The 15575-nt window shown below is 38.9% G+C and overlaps 1 protein-coding gene across 1 annotated transcript in view; it reads right to left on the bottom strand.

Annotated features, from left to right (window-relative positions):
• CCDC178 (coiled-coil domain containing 178) overlaps positions 1-15575 on the bottom strand; it is a 404288-nt gene that overhangs the window by 374831 nt on the left and 13882 nt on the right. The window contains exons 3-4 of the mRNA XM_075533238.1: positions 4907-4929; positions 3275-3366 (exon numbers count right to left, since the gene is read on the bottom strand). Of these exons, the coding sequence (XP_075389353.1) occupies positions 3275-3366; positions 4907-4929 (115 nt within the window). The remainder of the gene's footprint in view (positions 1-3274; positions 3367-4906; positions 4930-15575) is intronic.

The following is a 15575-nucleotide window of genomic DNA, read 5'->3' as shown; positions in this document are numbered from 1 at the left end:
TGCTAGGTCAATAAGCAAGAGAAGCATGGTTCTCCCCCTTATAAGGTTCATGTTTATTACCAAAGCAATAGACTGTATGGATAATAACAAACTAGGAAAAACCACGAGAAGAGCAGAAATTCCAGGACACTTTACAAAGGATAAACAGACAGTTAGGCAAATAGAACAAGGGAATAGTGCATGGTTTATAACCAAGAAAGGAGTTCAATGTAAAGAAGACCCAAATCCCTACAACCGGACCAATAGATAATATGATAATAAATGGAGAAAAACTGTCAAGAGTTTCATTTGTATTTTTGCCTTTATATTAATATGATTGAATCCTTACCACCTTAGTGTGATTGGTCTTTCACTGTTTTCTCTTGGGTTTCCCAGCTGTGAAGCACAGGAGGAAGGGCGGATACAAGGTGCCATGGGGAATGCAGGGGTGGAGAATGGGTGACAGGGGAGGAAAGGGGATTTCGGGAGTAAATAAGGCTGACAGGAGTGGGGAGGGAGCACTGAAACTGATCATGATTGCACAACTCAGTTTAAGGACAAGATCACCATGGGGTGGGGGGAGGCAGGCTCTGAGATAGATGTGGTGGTGACTGTACAACTCCCCTTGACGTGATTCAATGATTGAACTATTCAATGGTACGTTATGTGAATTATGTGCCAATAAAACTGTTAGGGGGGAAAAAGAAAGAGAACTTTGTCTTGTTTGGACCCACAATCTATGCTCATGGAAGCAGCCATCGAGAAAGCAAAAGACAAGTTCCATTAGGTAAATGAGCTCCACAAGACCCCTTTAGCGTATTGAAAATCAAGGATGTTACTTTGAGGACTAGGGTGTGCCTGACCCAAGCCACAGTCTTTTCTACGACCTCCTATGATGTAAAAGTGGAAAAATGAATAAGGAAGAAGTACCATGAACTGCTTAGAGGAAAGACCAATCTGCCTCAGGAGGACACCACAGCGCTCCCTAGAGGCAACCATGGAGTCTTCATCTTGCATACTTTGGACACGTTGGCAGGAGAGAACAGTCCCTGGAGAAGGAAACCAAGCTTTTAAAGGTGCGGGTGTCGTGAGAAAGGCCCTGGACTGGAGGCATGGGAACAATTGTGAGGATGGCAGAGGACTGGGCAGTCTTTTGTCCTGTTGTGTATATGGGCACTATGGGGCACCTAAGAATGACAACCAGTGACTATAGTCAAAAAAGGAGTATGACAGGAGAGCAGAAACAGCAAGCCTCAATAAAGATAATGCCCCTAGAGAACTGAGGTTGGAGAACAAATTATTTTTTTAAAATGTATCATGAATAAAGGCAGCTAATACACTTCTTTTTTCTTCTTTAAGACAATAAAAACATTGGGCTCTGCTGGACAAGAGGATTGCATAATGATTGTGATTTGGTTACAAACTCACAGGTCACAGGCTCTCCTTCTACTCCAGTAGGAATATAAAACGCTTTCATCATACTGGCTGCCGCAAAAGAATTTTTGTGAAATACATTTTCCTATTTTAATTGCTATAACATCTTTCTGTGTATCAGTTCTCTATTTGATCCCTTTGAGTCTATTATCACCTTTTGTTATATTCTAAGCCTTCGGATCTAAGACATGCTGAATACGTAACATCATTAGTTATCTTATCTCTCTCCGGCAAACCTACTCTTTCAACACTGTGTTCTCCAGCCAACTCAGTTTCTATAGCCATATTTCCATCTGGAACACAGGAGAAGTAGCGAACAATGTCATCAGTTACATGACTAGATCTATCATATGATTAGATGTACAGGTAATTATCATGCTCATTATCCACTAACAACATTCTGAAAGAAACAGGTATGGATAATTTGAGGTGACTCTGATTCACTCTATTTAACACCTCTCTCCAATTAGCTTTCTGTTGTTGCTGTTTTGCAGACGACATATGAATTAACTTTACTGGCTAAGCTACTGAGTGAGCAACTGTCTGCAATTATTTTTTAACATAAATATTGAATTAAATACATTTCCCTCATCTTGCTATTATCCCGTGTCTTAGGCAGGCCCAAATGTATATGCTTAAAATAATTATAATTTCGGCTATTATTTTACTGTTAGTCCATGAATATTATTTTTAATTATAACTGGGCCTGCCGATATATTAAACTCACCTCTCAGCATTTGTCAGGTAAAAACATGACAAGTAAAGATGGGCTTTTCCATTTTCCTTATAGACATAAATATTTCAAAGGGAAATAGTAGTAGCAGAGTATTGCTAGAAATGACAGCTATGGGTAACAAAATCACATTTCTTGCATCAAAAGAAATACTTCATATATTAGGTATCATTTTTTAAAGAGGTTTAGAAATTTGTGTGTGTGTGTGTGTGTTTGTGTGTGTACACACTAGCAACGCCTGAGTGTCTGAGGTTTTCAAGAAAGTATAAGATGTTTATTATAATCCCCAAGATATATTTAAATACATATACTTATCACAAAATACCAGTCTGAAAATATTTTACATTTTATAAAACTATTTAAACCAACTTATACATACACTAGACTTTGACATTTAATATGGCAGCCACAAGATAAATGGGACTATCACATTTAACTGTATATTCATTAAAGTAAATAAAATTTTTAATTTCAGTTCTTTAGTCTCACTAACCACATTTCAAGTTCTCAATAACTACACATGGCTACTAATTTCTCTTTTGATAATGTGTAAATATAGGCCATTTCAATTATCACTGAAATTTAAATTGGATAGAAATGAAGTAGAATTGGCTTCTCAGTCATTTAGCCAGTGTCATTAACTACTCAGGTTCCATATCAATATCTGATACATATGAGTTATTGAAACATAACTAGTGGAATGAATATTTTATCAGATGGTACAGTGATTTGTTTCTCTGTTATATAGATAAACAAAAAACTCACTGCCATTGATTCGATTGCAACTTATGGCAACTTTATTTGGAAAGAGTTGACCCTCTGGGTTTCTAAGACTATAACTCTTTACAGAAGTAGAGAGCCTCATCTTTCTCCTGTGGAGAGGCTGGTGGTATCAAACCGCTGACCTTGCATTAAGGGCTCAAGGAGTAACCACTATGCCACCAGGGCTCCTCTCTATCACACAGGCAGAGGAAGTACAAAAATCACCAACATGGCATTTCAAGAATATATAGTTGTATTAGTATTAAGTTAAAGCCATATTGATGTCTACTATTTTTGCATGATGACATGTGCATAATTAATGGAGGTACATGTATATTCTTTGATAGATATAAGGGACAGCCTTACCTTTCTCTTCTGTTCTGACTGGTCCCTCTATTGCAGCAACACTTGCTGTGCTCCAACCTCCTGTGCCTTCTCTTGCAGGGGTCACCCTGCTCCTACGTAATGTGCAAGAAGCAATCAACAGGAAAAGGAAGGCTGTGCTAAGTCTCAGAAAGACAAATTTAAGGTGATACACTCTCACACCATAAATTTCAATGTTTATTCGTGACACAGGGCATGTTAGCCCAAATATGTAGATTATTAAGGTACCATTTTAATTGGTAATGAGCTTTACACTTATTGATAAATAACTTTAAACTTAATTTTCATTACAAATGACCTAAACATTTAAAAGGATATTAAAGCATTGTTTTTTTAAGAAAACGGTCTTTCCTATGGAGAACATTGGTATCACAAAAATAGCTATTTCTGGGGAACAATGTGGATAACCTGTGGCTTGATGTCAATTGAGTAGTGGCTGGAAACCAGTGAGAAGTATAAAGAGGGAAATCAACATTCAGACAAAGTTAGTTTTGATCATGTCTAGAAAATAGTTTGATGAAATTGTTTAGAAAATGTCCAGTTAAATTGTTATTTCTTTTTAGAAGTTTCTGGTAACTGAAGTTTTAGATGCTGAATAATTAAATATTTGTCATTGTCTCTCTGGTGCTAATCTAGAAGCCCCAACTAGTCTTCATAGTATTTAAAAATAAGTACTTCTGATTGGAGATAAGAGAAAATCAGTATCTACAAACTGGAGAGTTGTTTTTAATTTTTTTAAAATCACAATACCTTAGTTTTAAAATACGTATTATAAATTAATTTAAGAAAATTATAAGCATATAAAATAAAGCAAATATTAAATTATTCCTATTCATTTATTCTCTTCATAGATAATATAGACAATAAAAGAAAATTCAGTAGCCCAGTGAGTTAAGTGTTGGACTGTATTTGAAAGGTTGACAGTTCAACCAACCAGATTCATTTGAGAAAGATGAGGCAGTATACTTTCTTGGAATGGCAAGGACGCAGCTTTGATCTATCCAATTGGGTCACTAGGAGGTGTAATGGTCTCATTAAAGTGGAACTAGATCATGATTCTAACTTTTATCAAACTAGGATAATAATTTTTTGCATCTTGTTTTAGTCATATAATATCATTTATGTAATTGCCATTAAGTATTTCCCATGGCCATATAGTCTTGATGTGGCTGATGTTTCACTCTTCAGAAAAGCCTCTCTATACTGAGGTAAGGAAAGGTGTCATTATATGTTCCTTCTTGTACTTTAATTTTCATTTAAATAGATTTTATTGTCAAATGATGTGATGTACTTTCCCTGCTTGCTGTTTTAAATGAGTTAAATATTGTCTCAGCATCATTTAGTAAATAATCCATTCCCTATTGACTTGTAATGCAAGTTAGATTATATACTAAATTACTCCATGTAATTAGACTGGTTTTTATGTTTTCTCTTTTAAAATCCACTTGCTTAGTTTGTGAACTAGAATAACTCTGATTTAACTCTTGCATTCTAAAAGATATATTGGTAGCTGGTGTGGATCAGCCTACTTTCAATCTGTGCTCTAAAGTAGACTAATCTTCAATAATTTCAACATGAAAAATAAACAGTAAAATGAGAAGGAAAAGTTCTTACCATTCTCCGTATGCTGTTTCAAACTGTCAAAGTAAAAAGATCTCAGTGAAAAATAAGTTTTATGCATCACAAAAAACAAAGGTAAACATGACTTACACATAAACTCACTACAAGATCATACAGTCTATTTCACATGGTCTTCTATATGTTTGTCAAAGAAACATCTTTTTGGTTTTCCAAGAATGGTTCTCCTCCTTCTGATTGATCTGTTGTTTTTATTCTTACCTATTTATTCCTTTCTTTTTATCTCTGTGTCTAAATCTTACTGTTTTATAAAGGGTCTATTTGAATTCCACTTTTTCTCCAAAGTCTTCCTATATCATCAGATATGCATGAGAGACCACTGATTATTTTCATTATATTTTAAGCATACCTATGGAATACCTTTTTCACATTCATCACAATATACAAATCAGTGGCATTCATCGGGTTCATCATGCTGTGCAACTATCCCCAGTACGTGGCTCCACTCTTTCAAACCCTCTTCAACAGAAGCCCAGTGCTCCCTTCGCAATGGATGCCTGTTTGCACCTCTGTACCCAATTCCTGCGTCTCGTAAGCACCATTCTAATATTGTATGTAAGTGGAATTATACAATATGCCCTTTAGAGACTGATTTATTTCACTCAGCAATTTACTCTCACGGTTCCTCTGTCAAATGGATCAGGACTTCATTCCTCTCTATGGACGTACATGAGGCAAGGCGGGCCACACTTCATCTCACGAACTTGGACGTGTTGTCAGGAGAGACCAATCCCTGGGAAGGGTATCATGCTTGGGAAGTAGCAGGGCAGTGAGAAAAAAGGAAGTCCACCCACAAGACGGACCAACCCAATGGCTGCATTGATCAGTTCAAAGATAAAAACAATTATGAGGATGGCACAGGACAGGTAACTGATTTATTCTGTTGTCCACAAAGTCACTATGCGACAGTACCAATTCAATGGCACCTAACAACAAAACTAACAATAACCACTCTTTAAAATTGTATGCATTCATGAGCATTAAGGTTTTTTTTCACCTTTGGGCTATTGTGAATGTTATTGCAATAAACATTGGTGTATCCATTGAATTTTAATGTGCTACAAGGAGTTTTAAGTACACATTATATGGGATCTCACAGATATTTTATTTCAGTTAGCACCATTTACTTTCTGTACTATACATTTCTTGGCAGGGACATGTCCTCGATCTAGTATGACACTCTCTTGGGCTCTAGGAAATAGTATAAATTACCAAGAACACAAGGTTACACAATCAGCTTGCCTGGCTCTCACAGATGCTCTTCAATTCAAGATGATACATGATTAGTTACTTTGCATTTCCAACTCTCAGTAAAATGTCTAGGCGGGGGGTATGTGTGTAGACATACAAAGTCAGAGAAACGTGAAAGAACAAAATTACTGGAGCAGTATTTTAGTTGAATTTCTCAAAAATAAAAAGTGATCAGACTGGACTAACAATGAAAACAGAGCAAGATAAGGGCAACTCAGAAGAGACAAAAGGGAGACTAGTTCAGGGTCTGGGAGAGGTCTGTCTGAAGTTCAGGAAGGACTCCCAGTAAGGGGAAAAGCAGCAGCTCATAAAGTAAGTGATCGCAGGGATACCTGAGGATGATATGGTCTAGTGTTTCTACTTTCAATGCCGAGGAAATGCCACTGAAGCCATGTCTGGCTCCTCTGGCTACACAAGTGAGAAAGAGCACCCAACTCCTTATCTGTCTAAGAACAATACCTACGCGCCAGATTTGTCTAAGTCCTGACTCTCTGATTTTCCATTCGAATACCAACCATTCCTCCCATGACACTCTACTTTTCTGCTGGCGCCTATCATCCAGTGTAATGGCCACACAGAACTCACTGACAAAACTCATGATTATTGGGGTTTATTAGGGAGGCTAACAGTATACAAGTCTGGATCAGAAAGCATTATAAGGATACATCCCGTACATCCAGGAAGATGGCGCAGATGTAGGACAGTTGTCTGCAGTTCACTGTGGGTAGTTGCCAGCTCTTCAGGGGAGGGAACTAATTGGAGGGATTCAGACATAGCCCTAGTCTTGCAGTGTCCTGGGAACTTTTAGCAGTTTCCCCACAGACAGCTGAGCTGTAGGATCCATGACACACATACCCCTAGTTTTCCCCACTATGGAGACATGTGTGAAGCAACCCCATTGCCTCCCCATTCAGGCAAGACACTGCCAGGACTCTGGTTCTCCCCAGTCCCAGAAACCTCCCTGTACCAGTGCTTCTCTGTGGCCCATCCACCTGTGCCAAAGTGCCCCGTGGTTTCCACACCACCAACCAAAGTGCCTGGATCCCTTGAGTGGCTCACCCCTCCTTCCCCAAGGTCACTGGAGCCCAGGGGCTCTTGGTGGCCACTCTCTGGGCTTGGTGCATTTGCTCCCACCTCTTTCCCCCACAGCCACCTGAGACCGAGTGCTGGTGGCGCTGCTTTTGGCGCATTCTGCAGGTACTCCATACTTCTGTGCAGCGGCCGAGCACCACTGACAGCTACTCTCTGGGCTTGGTGTGCCCACTCCCTCCTCACCCTCCCGGAGTTTCCAGTTCCCATGCATTACTGGTGACTGGTTCCTAGGTTCCTCAAGACCACTGACAACTCCCTGAGCCCACAAGCTGCTCCACCGTCTCCCACCACCCGCCATGGCAGGCAGCCCTTTCCTTTGCCCATCAACTGCACCTCAGGATCTCTGCACCTATTGGCTTCTTTCTGTGATTGCAGACTGTTCCTCAGGGATTCCCACACCTGCCACCATTTCCCACACCTGCAGGCCACGTCCTGGGCCCCTCAAGTCCAAAGGCTGCTTCCTTGGCTTTCACATGCCTGCAGGCCATTTTCTGTGCCCACCAGCCATCAATCTGCTTTCTACAAGAGATGCATCTCAAGCTCACAGACAAACACAGGTTGAGGGTTAAAGGATGGTGAAAAGTATATCAAGTGAACGGGAATCTAAAGAAGGCAGGCATTGCAATTCTATTCTCTGACAAAATAGATCTCAAGGAGCAGGACAAGAGATAAGTATGGGCACATATATAATGCTCAAGGGATCAGACCAAGATCCCATGAGCATAATAAACGTAAATGTGCCCATTGATAGACCTGAGAAGTTCATCAACCATATCCTCCAAAAGATGAAAAAAGAAATCACAGGATCAACAATTATAGTAGGAGAGTTCATAATCTGTTCTTCAAGAAAGACATATCAAGGGGAAAGAAGTCTAAGCCATGAGGCTACAGAAGAAAAGGCTACAATCAGGCAACTTGACCTATATATATTCAGAATGCTCAACCCAAATGCAAATAAATACACATGCTTTTCAAGGGCACATGGCACATATTATAAATAGACCACATGCTGGGGCACAAGTCAAGCTTGAGTAAATTCAGTCATATAGAGGCCACGCAGACTTCCTTCTCTGACCACCATACCATAAAGTTGGAATTAAATGAAAGAAAGAAAACAATGGAAAATACATGGAAGCCAAAAATGTAGTTCTAGAAAAGGACTGGGTTGTGGTCAGAATTAGAAACAAAATTAGGAAGTTTCTAGAAACTAATGAAAATGAGAATACATCATACCAAAACCTATGGATACATCAAAGGCAGTCATCAGAGGATGCTTGATGGTGATAAATGCACATATGGAGAAGGAAGAGAGACCTTTGTTAGATACACTATCACAAAACCTTCAGCAGTTGGAACAGAGTCAAAAGAATATTCCATCTAATGGCAAAAGAAAAGAAATTATAAAAATTAGGGAGGCTATAAATGAGTGGGAAAACAAAAATAATGGAAAAAATCAACTCAGTTCAAAGCTGGTTCTTTGAAAGGATCGACAGGATTGACAAACCACTAGCAAACCTAACAAAAGAGAAAAAGAAAAAAAGCAATGCCAATATTCAGAATGAGAGAAGAATGAGGGAAAATTACAATGGACCCCATTGAAGTTAAAAGATAAATTACACAGTTTTTTTAAACAATTTATTAGGGGCTCATACAACTCTTATCACAGTCCATACATATACATACATCAATTGTATAAAGCACATCTGTACATTCTTTGCCCTAATCATTTTTTCTCCTCTTTTCTTTTTTACATTTTATTAGGGACTCATACAACTCTTATCACAATCCATACATATACATACGTCAATTGTATAAAGCACATCCATACATTCCCTGCCCCAATCATTCTCAAAGCATTTGCTCTCCACTTAAGCCCTTTCCATCAGGTCCTCTGTTTTTTTCCCCCTCCCTCCCCTTTCCCCCCTCCCTCATGTGCCCTTGATAATTTATACATCGTTATTTTGTCATATCTTGCCCTATCCGGAGTCTCCCCTACCCCCAAATTACACAGTTTTAAGAAAAACTGCCCTCCAATGAATTCAACAACTTGGAGGACATGGACAAATGCCTGGAAAAACAAACCCTCCCCTAGTTATCTCATATGGAAGCTAAAAACCTGAACAGGCCCAAAGCAAAAGAAGGAATAAATAACATTGGTAAGAAACTCTGACTAAAATAAGCCCCACCCAGAGGGCTTCACGGGAGAATTCTACTGAGCAGGGAAGAGCTGACACGAATCCTGCACAAACTCCTCCGGACACAGAAAAGGATGGGAAACTCCCAAACACATTCTTTGAAGGTAGTATAACACCAATACCAAAGCTGGGCAAGACTCCCTCAAGATGCGAGGATTACAGGCCAATATCTCTTTTGAACTTAGATACAAACATCCTCAAAAAATTCTGGCTAATAGAATACAAATATATATCAAAAAATAATCCATCATGACCAAGTGGGATTCATACTAGGGATGCTGGGATGGTTCAAATTACAAAAAAAAAAAAAAAACCCAACAATATTATCCATCAAATTAACAAGAAAAGGGACAAGAATCACACAGCAATATCACTCAATGCAGAAAATACATTTGACTACATTCATCACCCATTCCTAATTAAGACACTCAAGAAGAAGATAGGATTAGAAGGAAATTATCTTAATATAATAAAAGTTATGAACAAAACGAAAAACCAGCATTAAAATTAATGGAGAAAAATTGAAAATATGCCCACTGAATAAGGCAACCTGACAAGGATTCCCTTTGTCCCGACTTCTATTCAACATTGTCTTGGAGGTCCTGGCTAATAACATAAGGTAATGAAAGGTACAGGGGAATAATAAGATAATTAGAGTTCTGAAACGGACCACATTGGGGAGTAACTTTTCTGGGCATGTGTGATCACTTGAATTGTATCTGAGAGGAATTATGGAGAGGTGAATGACAGATAAGCTTAATGGTGGGATAGGAGTAAAAAACAAAACCCAATACATACATAAATATGTATGTGCATATATGTATAAGTATACATACATATGAATGTGTATGTTTGTTTATGTATGTGTGCATATATGTAAATGCAATAAGGAAGCAGATGGGCTTGGGGCCTCTACTTAAATCTTACATATCTAACGAATGGTTTGTTCTAATAATGTGGCACTGTATGATACCTACCTCACTGAGATGATTGTTAAAGACAAGATGTGTGCATAAGCAAATGTCGTGAAGAAAGCTGATGGTGCCCAGCTACTAAAAGCTAAAAGTGTCTGGGGTCTTAAAGACTTAGAGTTAAACAAATGACCATCCGGCAAGGAAGCAACAAAACCCTCATGGAATAAGCACACAAGGCTGTGTGATCATCAGGTGCCAATGGGAAGAGGTATCAGAAGTTAAAAAACACACATCCAAATTGATATGAAAGGGCCTGGATGTAGTGGAGATCCAAAATCCACCAGCAAGACAACTGGACAGTCTGTCTTAGAAGCACCTCATGGTACGGAGGACAATATAACTGTCCTCTAGTTCTGTAAGATTTCCTCCCCAACTATTATAGTCTGTACATGACATACCTCATTGGTAATGTTAGACTTGTGTATGTTAATTTGTACATTTAAGATCTCTTGGGACATGGTAGCCATGATAGAGGACCCCCCAGAGACACTGACAGGAATAAGGAGTAAAGGTTGCCTGAGGGTACTGGCAGTGGGGCGGGGGGTGGGCGGGGTGGGCAGAGGCACAGAGGAGAGTTGATAGCATTTATGATTGCACAGTTCCATCTGATGATATTGAACAACACAACTATATGGAAAAAGAAAGGATATATTGGAATAAATCAGATATGTCAATAAAAATATTATTTGGGAAAAGAAAATAATACACTGTTTTCTACAACAGTGCCTCCTTTCAGCCATACTGGCAGGTATGTCTTTCTGGTCCTAGGCTTCTCAGCCACTGGGCCCTGCTCCAGCAGGTTACAAGCTCCTCGATTGCCTCAAAGGACACCCCGAAGGCACTCAGCTTACTTATCTGTGAGCTAAAAATCCCACCTCTGTCTCTTAGCCCTGTTGCTACAACCTCTGGCCCCACTGCTGCCTCTGCACTTCAGGCAGGGATCTCACATGTGCTACCCTGACGAATCTTCTTTCTTGATAGGGATGGGATTCTGTTTCTGCTTCTGATGGCTCACTTTTATACTCAGTGGAATAGCAAAGCTGACCAATCCTCTTCTTAGCGTCCTCTACCCCATATTTGCATACTCCCACCAAGTCACTTGGAGGGAGTTGCAAATTCTAAGGAGAGGAAAGTTATACCCAATAATTTCACTTCCTTGCACATGAACGAACTAGAGAGGCAGTGGTTGTTCTTTAGTCTCTGCTATTGCAAAGGTTCTCTAATAGCTACATTGGAGCTCTGACTAAGATGGAAGTCGTGGTTATACAGAGGGAAAAAAGAAACCAGAGAGACTGGATAACTAGAAGCATTCTATTTCACAATGGGCACAAGTAGGTGCTTGAGGGAAAAGGAAAGCAAATTCATCAAGGTGTAAAACATTGTAAGGTGCTGTAATATACTATACATAAGTTAAAGGACTACTACAAGCAGAAGAAAAACCCTTGCCATCAATACAGAAGGCAATAAATTTCTATCACTACTTCTGTGTAGGTGCAAAAGCAACAAAAGCCCTAAAAGAAAACCATAAAAGTACGTAAACAGCAATTACAAGAAAATGAAATACATGCAAATGACCCAATAGAAAACATTGCCCTTTTTTTACATACATTGATTTGTCTATGCATGTGTGTTTCCATCATGGTCTATATGCACATTAAATTATATAAAGATATATTCTATGAATGCACTACAGATATATATACACATATGTATGTAAACAAATTTACTGCCATCTACTCAATTCCAACACATAGTGACCATAAATCACAGAGTAGAGCTGCCCCTATGAGTTTCTAGGTCTGTAAATCTTTATGACCAAAGAAAGGCTCATTTTCTCCCTTGGAGCAGTTGGTAGATTTAAATTGTTGACCTTGAAGTTCGCAGTCTAACATGTAATCCACTTAGTCACCAGGGGCTCCTGCAGTACACACACACACACACACACACACACACACAAATTCAGTACTGATTTGGTTGCACAGTTTATATGTATGTGCATATGTGGTGTGTGTGTATGTGTGTAGCCCTGTTGGCTTAATGGTCACCTGTTGGGCTGCTAACAAACCACCAGCAGCTCCAACAGAGAAAGAAGGTGTTTTCTACTTCTGTAAAAAGTTGGAAACTCACAGGGATAATTTTACTCTACCCTAGGGGGTCGCAATGAGTCAGAATAGACTCTGTGGAAGTGAGTAAGTTTGTGTGTGAGGTAGTTTGTTTATTGTGCCCACCTAGCCCAGCAACCCTGTGTTCCTCAGGCCTGGAGGTCCTGGTCCTGAAGGAAGGAACTCTCCCACTCAGAAACACAGCACGGATTCCACTGAACAGGCAGCTGAGAATGACCCTCGGCACTTTGGGCTTCTCACACCTTTGGATCAACAGGAGAGTAAGGGTGTCATTGTACTGAGTGGGGTGATTGATCCTGATTACCAAGGAGAAATTGGACTGGTGTTACATAATGGAGGTAAATAAGAATATGTCTGAAATCCAGGAGATCCCACACACCAACTCTTAGTGCTACCATACCCTGTGATTAAAGTAAATGGTAAATTATAGCAACCCAATCATGACAGGATATATAAGGACCCAGAACCCTCAGGAATGAAGGTTTTGGTGACTCCACCAGGAAAAAAACCCACAGCCAGCTGAGGTGCTTGCTGAGGGCAAAGGTAATGCAGAATGGGTAGTAGAAGAAGGTAGTTCTACCTATCAGTTATGACCATGTGATCAATTGCAAAGGCGAGGCTTGTAATTGTCAGGGTATTTTCTTTTTATGTGCTTATTGCATATCTTTCCTTTGTTCATGTATGATATATCAGATACAATTGGACTCGGTGTGTTTTCATTTATATGCTTGAACTTTCTGCTCTAAAAGGTAAGGTAAAAAATTGTACTTTATCTTCCAAATATTTTTTGTATCCTTTAACATATGTTAAATTAAGAACCTAACACTGGTTCTAGACTTGTAACCTACCTTCCTATTGAAAGAACACCCAAACTCTTAAATTTATAGTCAATTTAGGATAGCCTATAACTCTCCTATTCAAAGGTATAAATCATCCTGAAACCATAAAAAGTATCATACAATATGCCAAATTTAAGAAATTTTATGAATTTTAAATACATACTTCTCATGTTTTAAAAATCAACTCGATGCATCAACAGATAAAATAGGGTATATAAATACAGTGGAATATTATTCAGTCATAAAAAGGAACTGATTTATAATATGCACTATAACATGGGTAGGCTTTCACAAAGCTAAGTGAAATAAACTATAGACAAATGACAAATATTGCATAATACCATTTATACAAAATATCTACAACTGGCAAATACAAGGAGAAAGAAAATTGACTAGTGGTTACTATGCCTAGGAAAAGGGTAGAAGGGGAGTTGTTGGTTAAGGAGTAAAAAGTTTCTGTTTGAGGTGATGAAATTTGGGGAAACTATATAGTGGTGATGGTTCCACAACCTTATAAATATAATCTATGCCACAGAATTGAACACAAAATCGATTACATAGCATATTTTATGTAATATATAATTTCACCATAATTAAAACAGTACAAACACTTAATAACGATGGACTATAAGCAATCAACCAAAAACAAAGAGCCTAGTGGCAGAGTGATTAGGGTTGAGCTGCGAATCCACCAGTCACTCCAGAAAACAGATGCGGCTTTCTGCTGTCATAGAGGCTTCTGTTTTAGGGGCACTAGAATGGATTGTGATTATATGACTCATCCTAGAGGCAATTTAACCAGCAGGGGAGAGGTCCTAAAGTTGAGGTGTGGGGGTGATTGCATAATTCTCCTGGATATGTTCGAATGATTGAACTATTGAATTACATGACACATAAATTACTTGCCAATAAAACTGTTGGAAATATATAAATTAAAAGATGTATATCTTCGGAAACTCATTGACTCAATGGCAGTAAATGAGATAGAAGAACAGAACCTCATTCAACAGAACGATTTAAGGTATTGGCCTTGAATGTATTTATTCAAAATCTATAATGAGTGTGATCCAGGTGCCAAGTCCTGGAAGATACTATGGTTAACTAAACCCAAACCCAATGTTACGGAGTCACTTGCAACTCAGCAATCCTGTATAGGGTTTCTGTGTACATCGCTGCAGAAGCAGATGGCCTCGTCTTTCTCCAGCTGAACAGAGAGTAGTTTTGAGCCACTGACCTTGAACTTCACAGCCCAACACATATCCAACCACAGCACTACCAGGGCTCCTCAATTAGTGGAGATTAGATATAGAATGTGACTTCTAAGATATTCAAAGTTGTGGGAGACAGAGAAACTTAGGCCCTACAATATAGCATGCTAATTAGTTACTGAGTGGGAGGTAAAGTGCTATAATGAGATTTTAAAGGAGGGCACATATGTCTTAAAAGTTAGAGAGACATTATGGCATTACAAGAAAAAGCAAAGATTAACTTGATGTAAGAAGATCAATTGCATGGGTTAAGTCCTAGGGGCAAGGGAGATAATCAAGACAAGAGTGGAATATGTAAGAGACATGAAGCTAAGAGACGGTATAAAGAGCCATTATGCCACACCAAACATTGTGAATTAATCATCAGGGGAAGGCTATTCAGAGGAGAATCTTGCTCAAATGACCGGCATTAATATTTTTAGAAAGAGAACTCACAAGGTTTGTTTATGAAGTATAGTCAGAAGGGAGGAATAAAAGTGGCCCAAGTCAAGATAGTATAGTGTGGATGTAAAGAGTGCTTCAATTGGAGACAAATGGGAAATTGTATTAAAAGATGAAGAGATCTTAAAAGTCAATATAATTAATCAACGTTCTGGCTTAAATTACTGAGTGAGTAGCATAAAAGGGGGGGAAGGCATTAGTTCAATTTGATAATAATTTGAATGTGAGTGTTTCAAGGGCATCATAAAGTGTTCTATAGTAGATATTAGACATATGAGTCTTTGTTGGGGGCGTGAAATTTGAGTTGCAAGCATCAATTTAGTGTAAGAAGGATATCATATATAATACCATCACTTCAGATGGAACCAATCAAAGGGATATTAGGGTGGGACCACCAAGATGTCCAATATGGCCAGGAGAAATGGGGACGCTGTACGGTGCCATGGAGTTGGTTCTGAATCA

Source organism: Tenrec ecaudatus, chromosome 15 (genome assembly GCF_050624435.1).
Source record: "Tenrec ecaudatus isolate mTenEca1 chromosome 15, mTenEca1.hap1, whole genome shotgun sequence".
In the NCBI taxonomy this organism is placed as follows: domain Eukaryota; kingdom Metazoa; phylum Chordata; class Mammalia; order Afrosoricida; family Tenrecidae; genus Tenrec; species Tenrec ecaudatus.
Note: the sequence above shows the minus strand (reverse complement) of the source record. Positions and strands in the feature narration are given on the sequence as shown.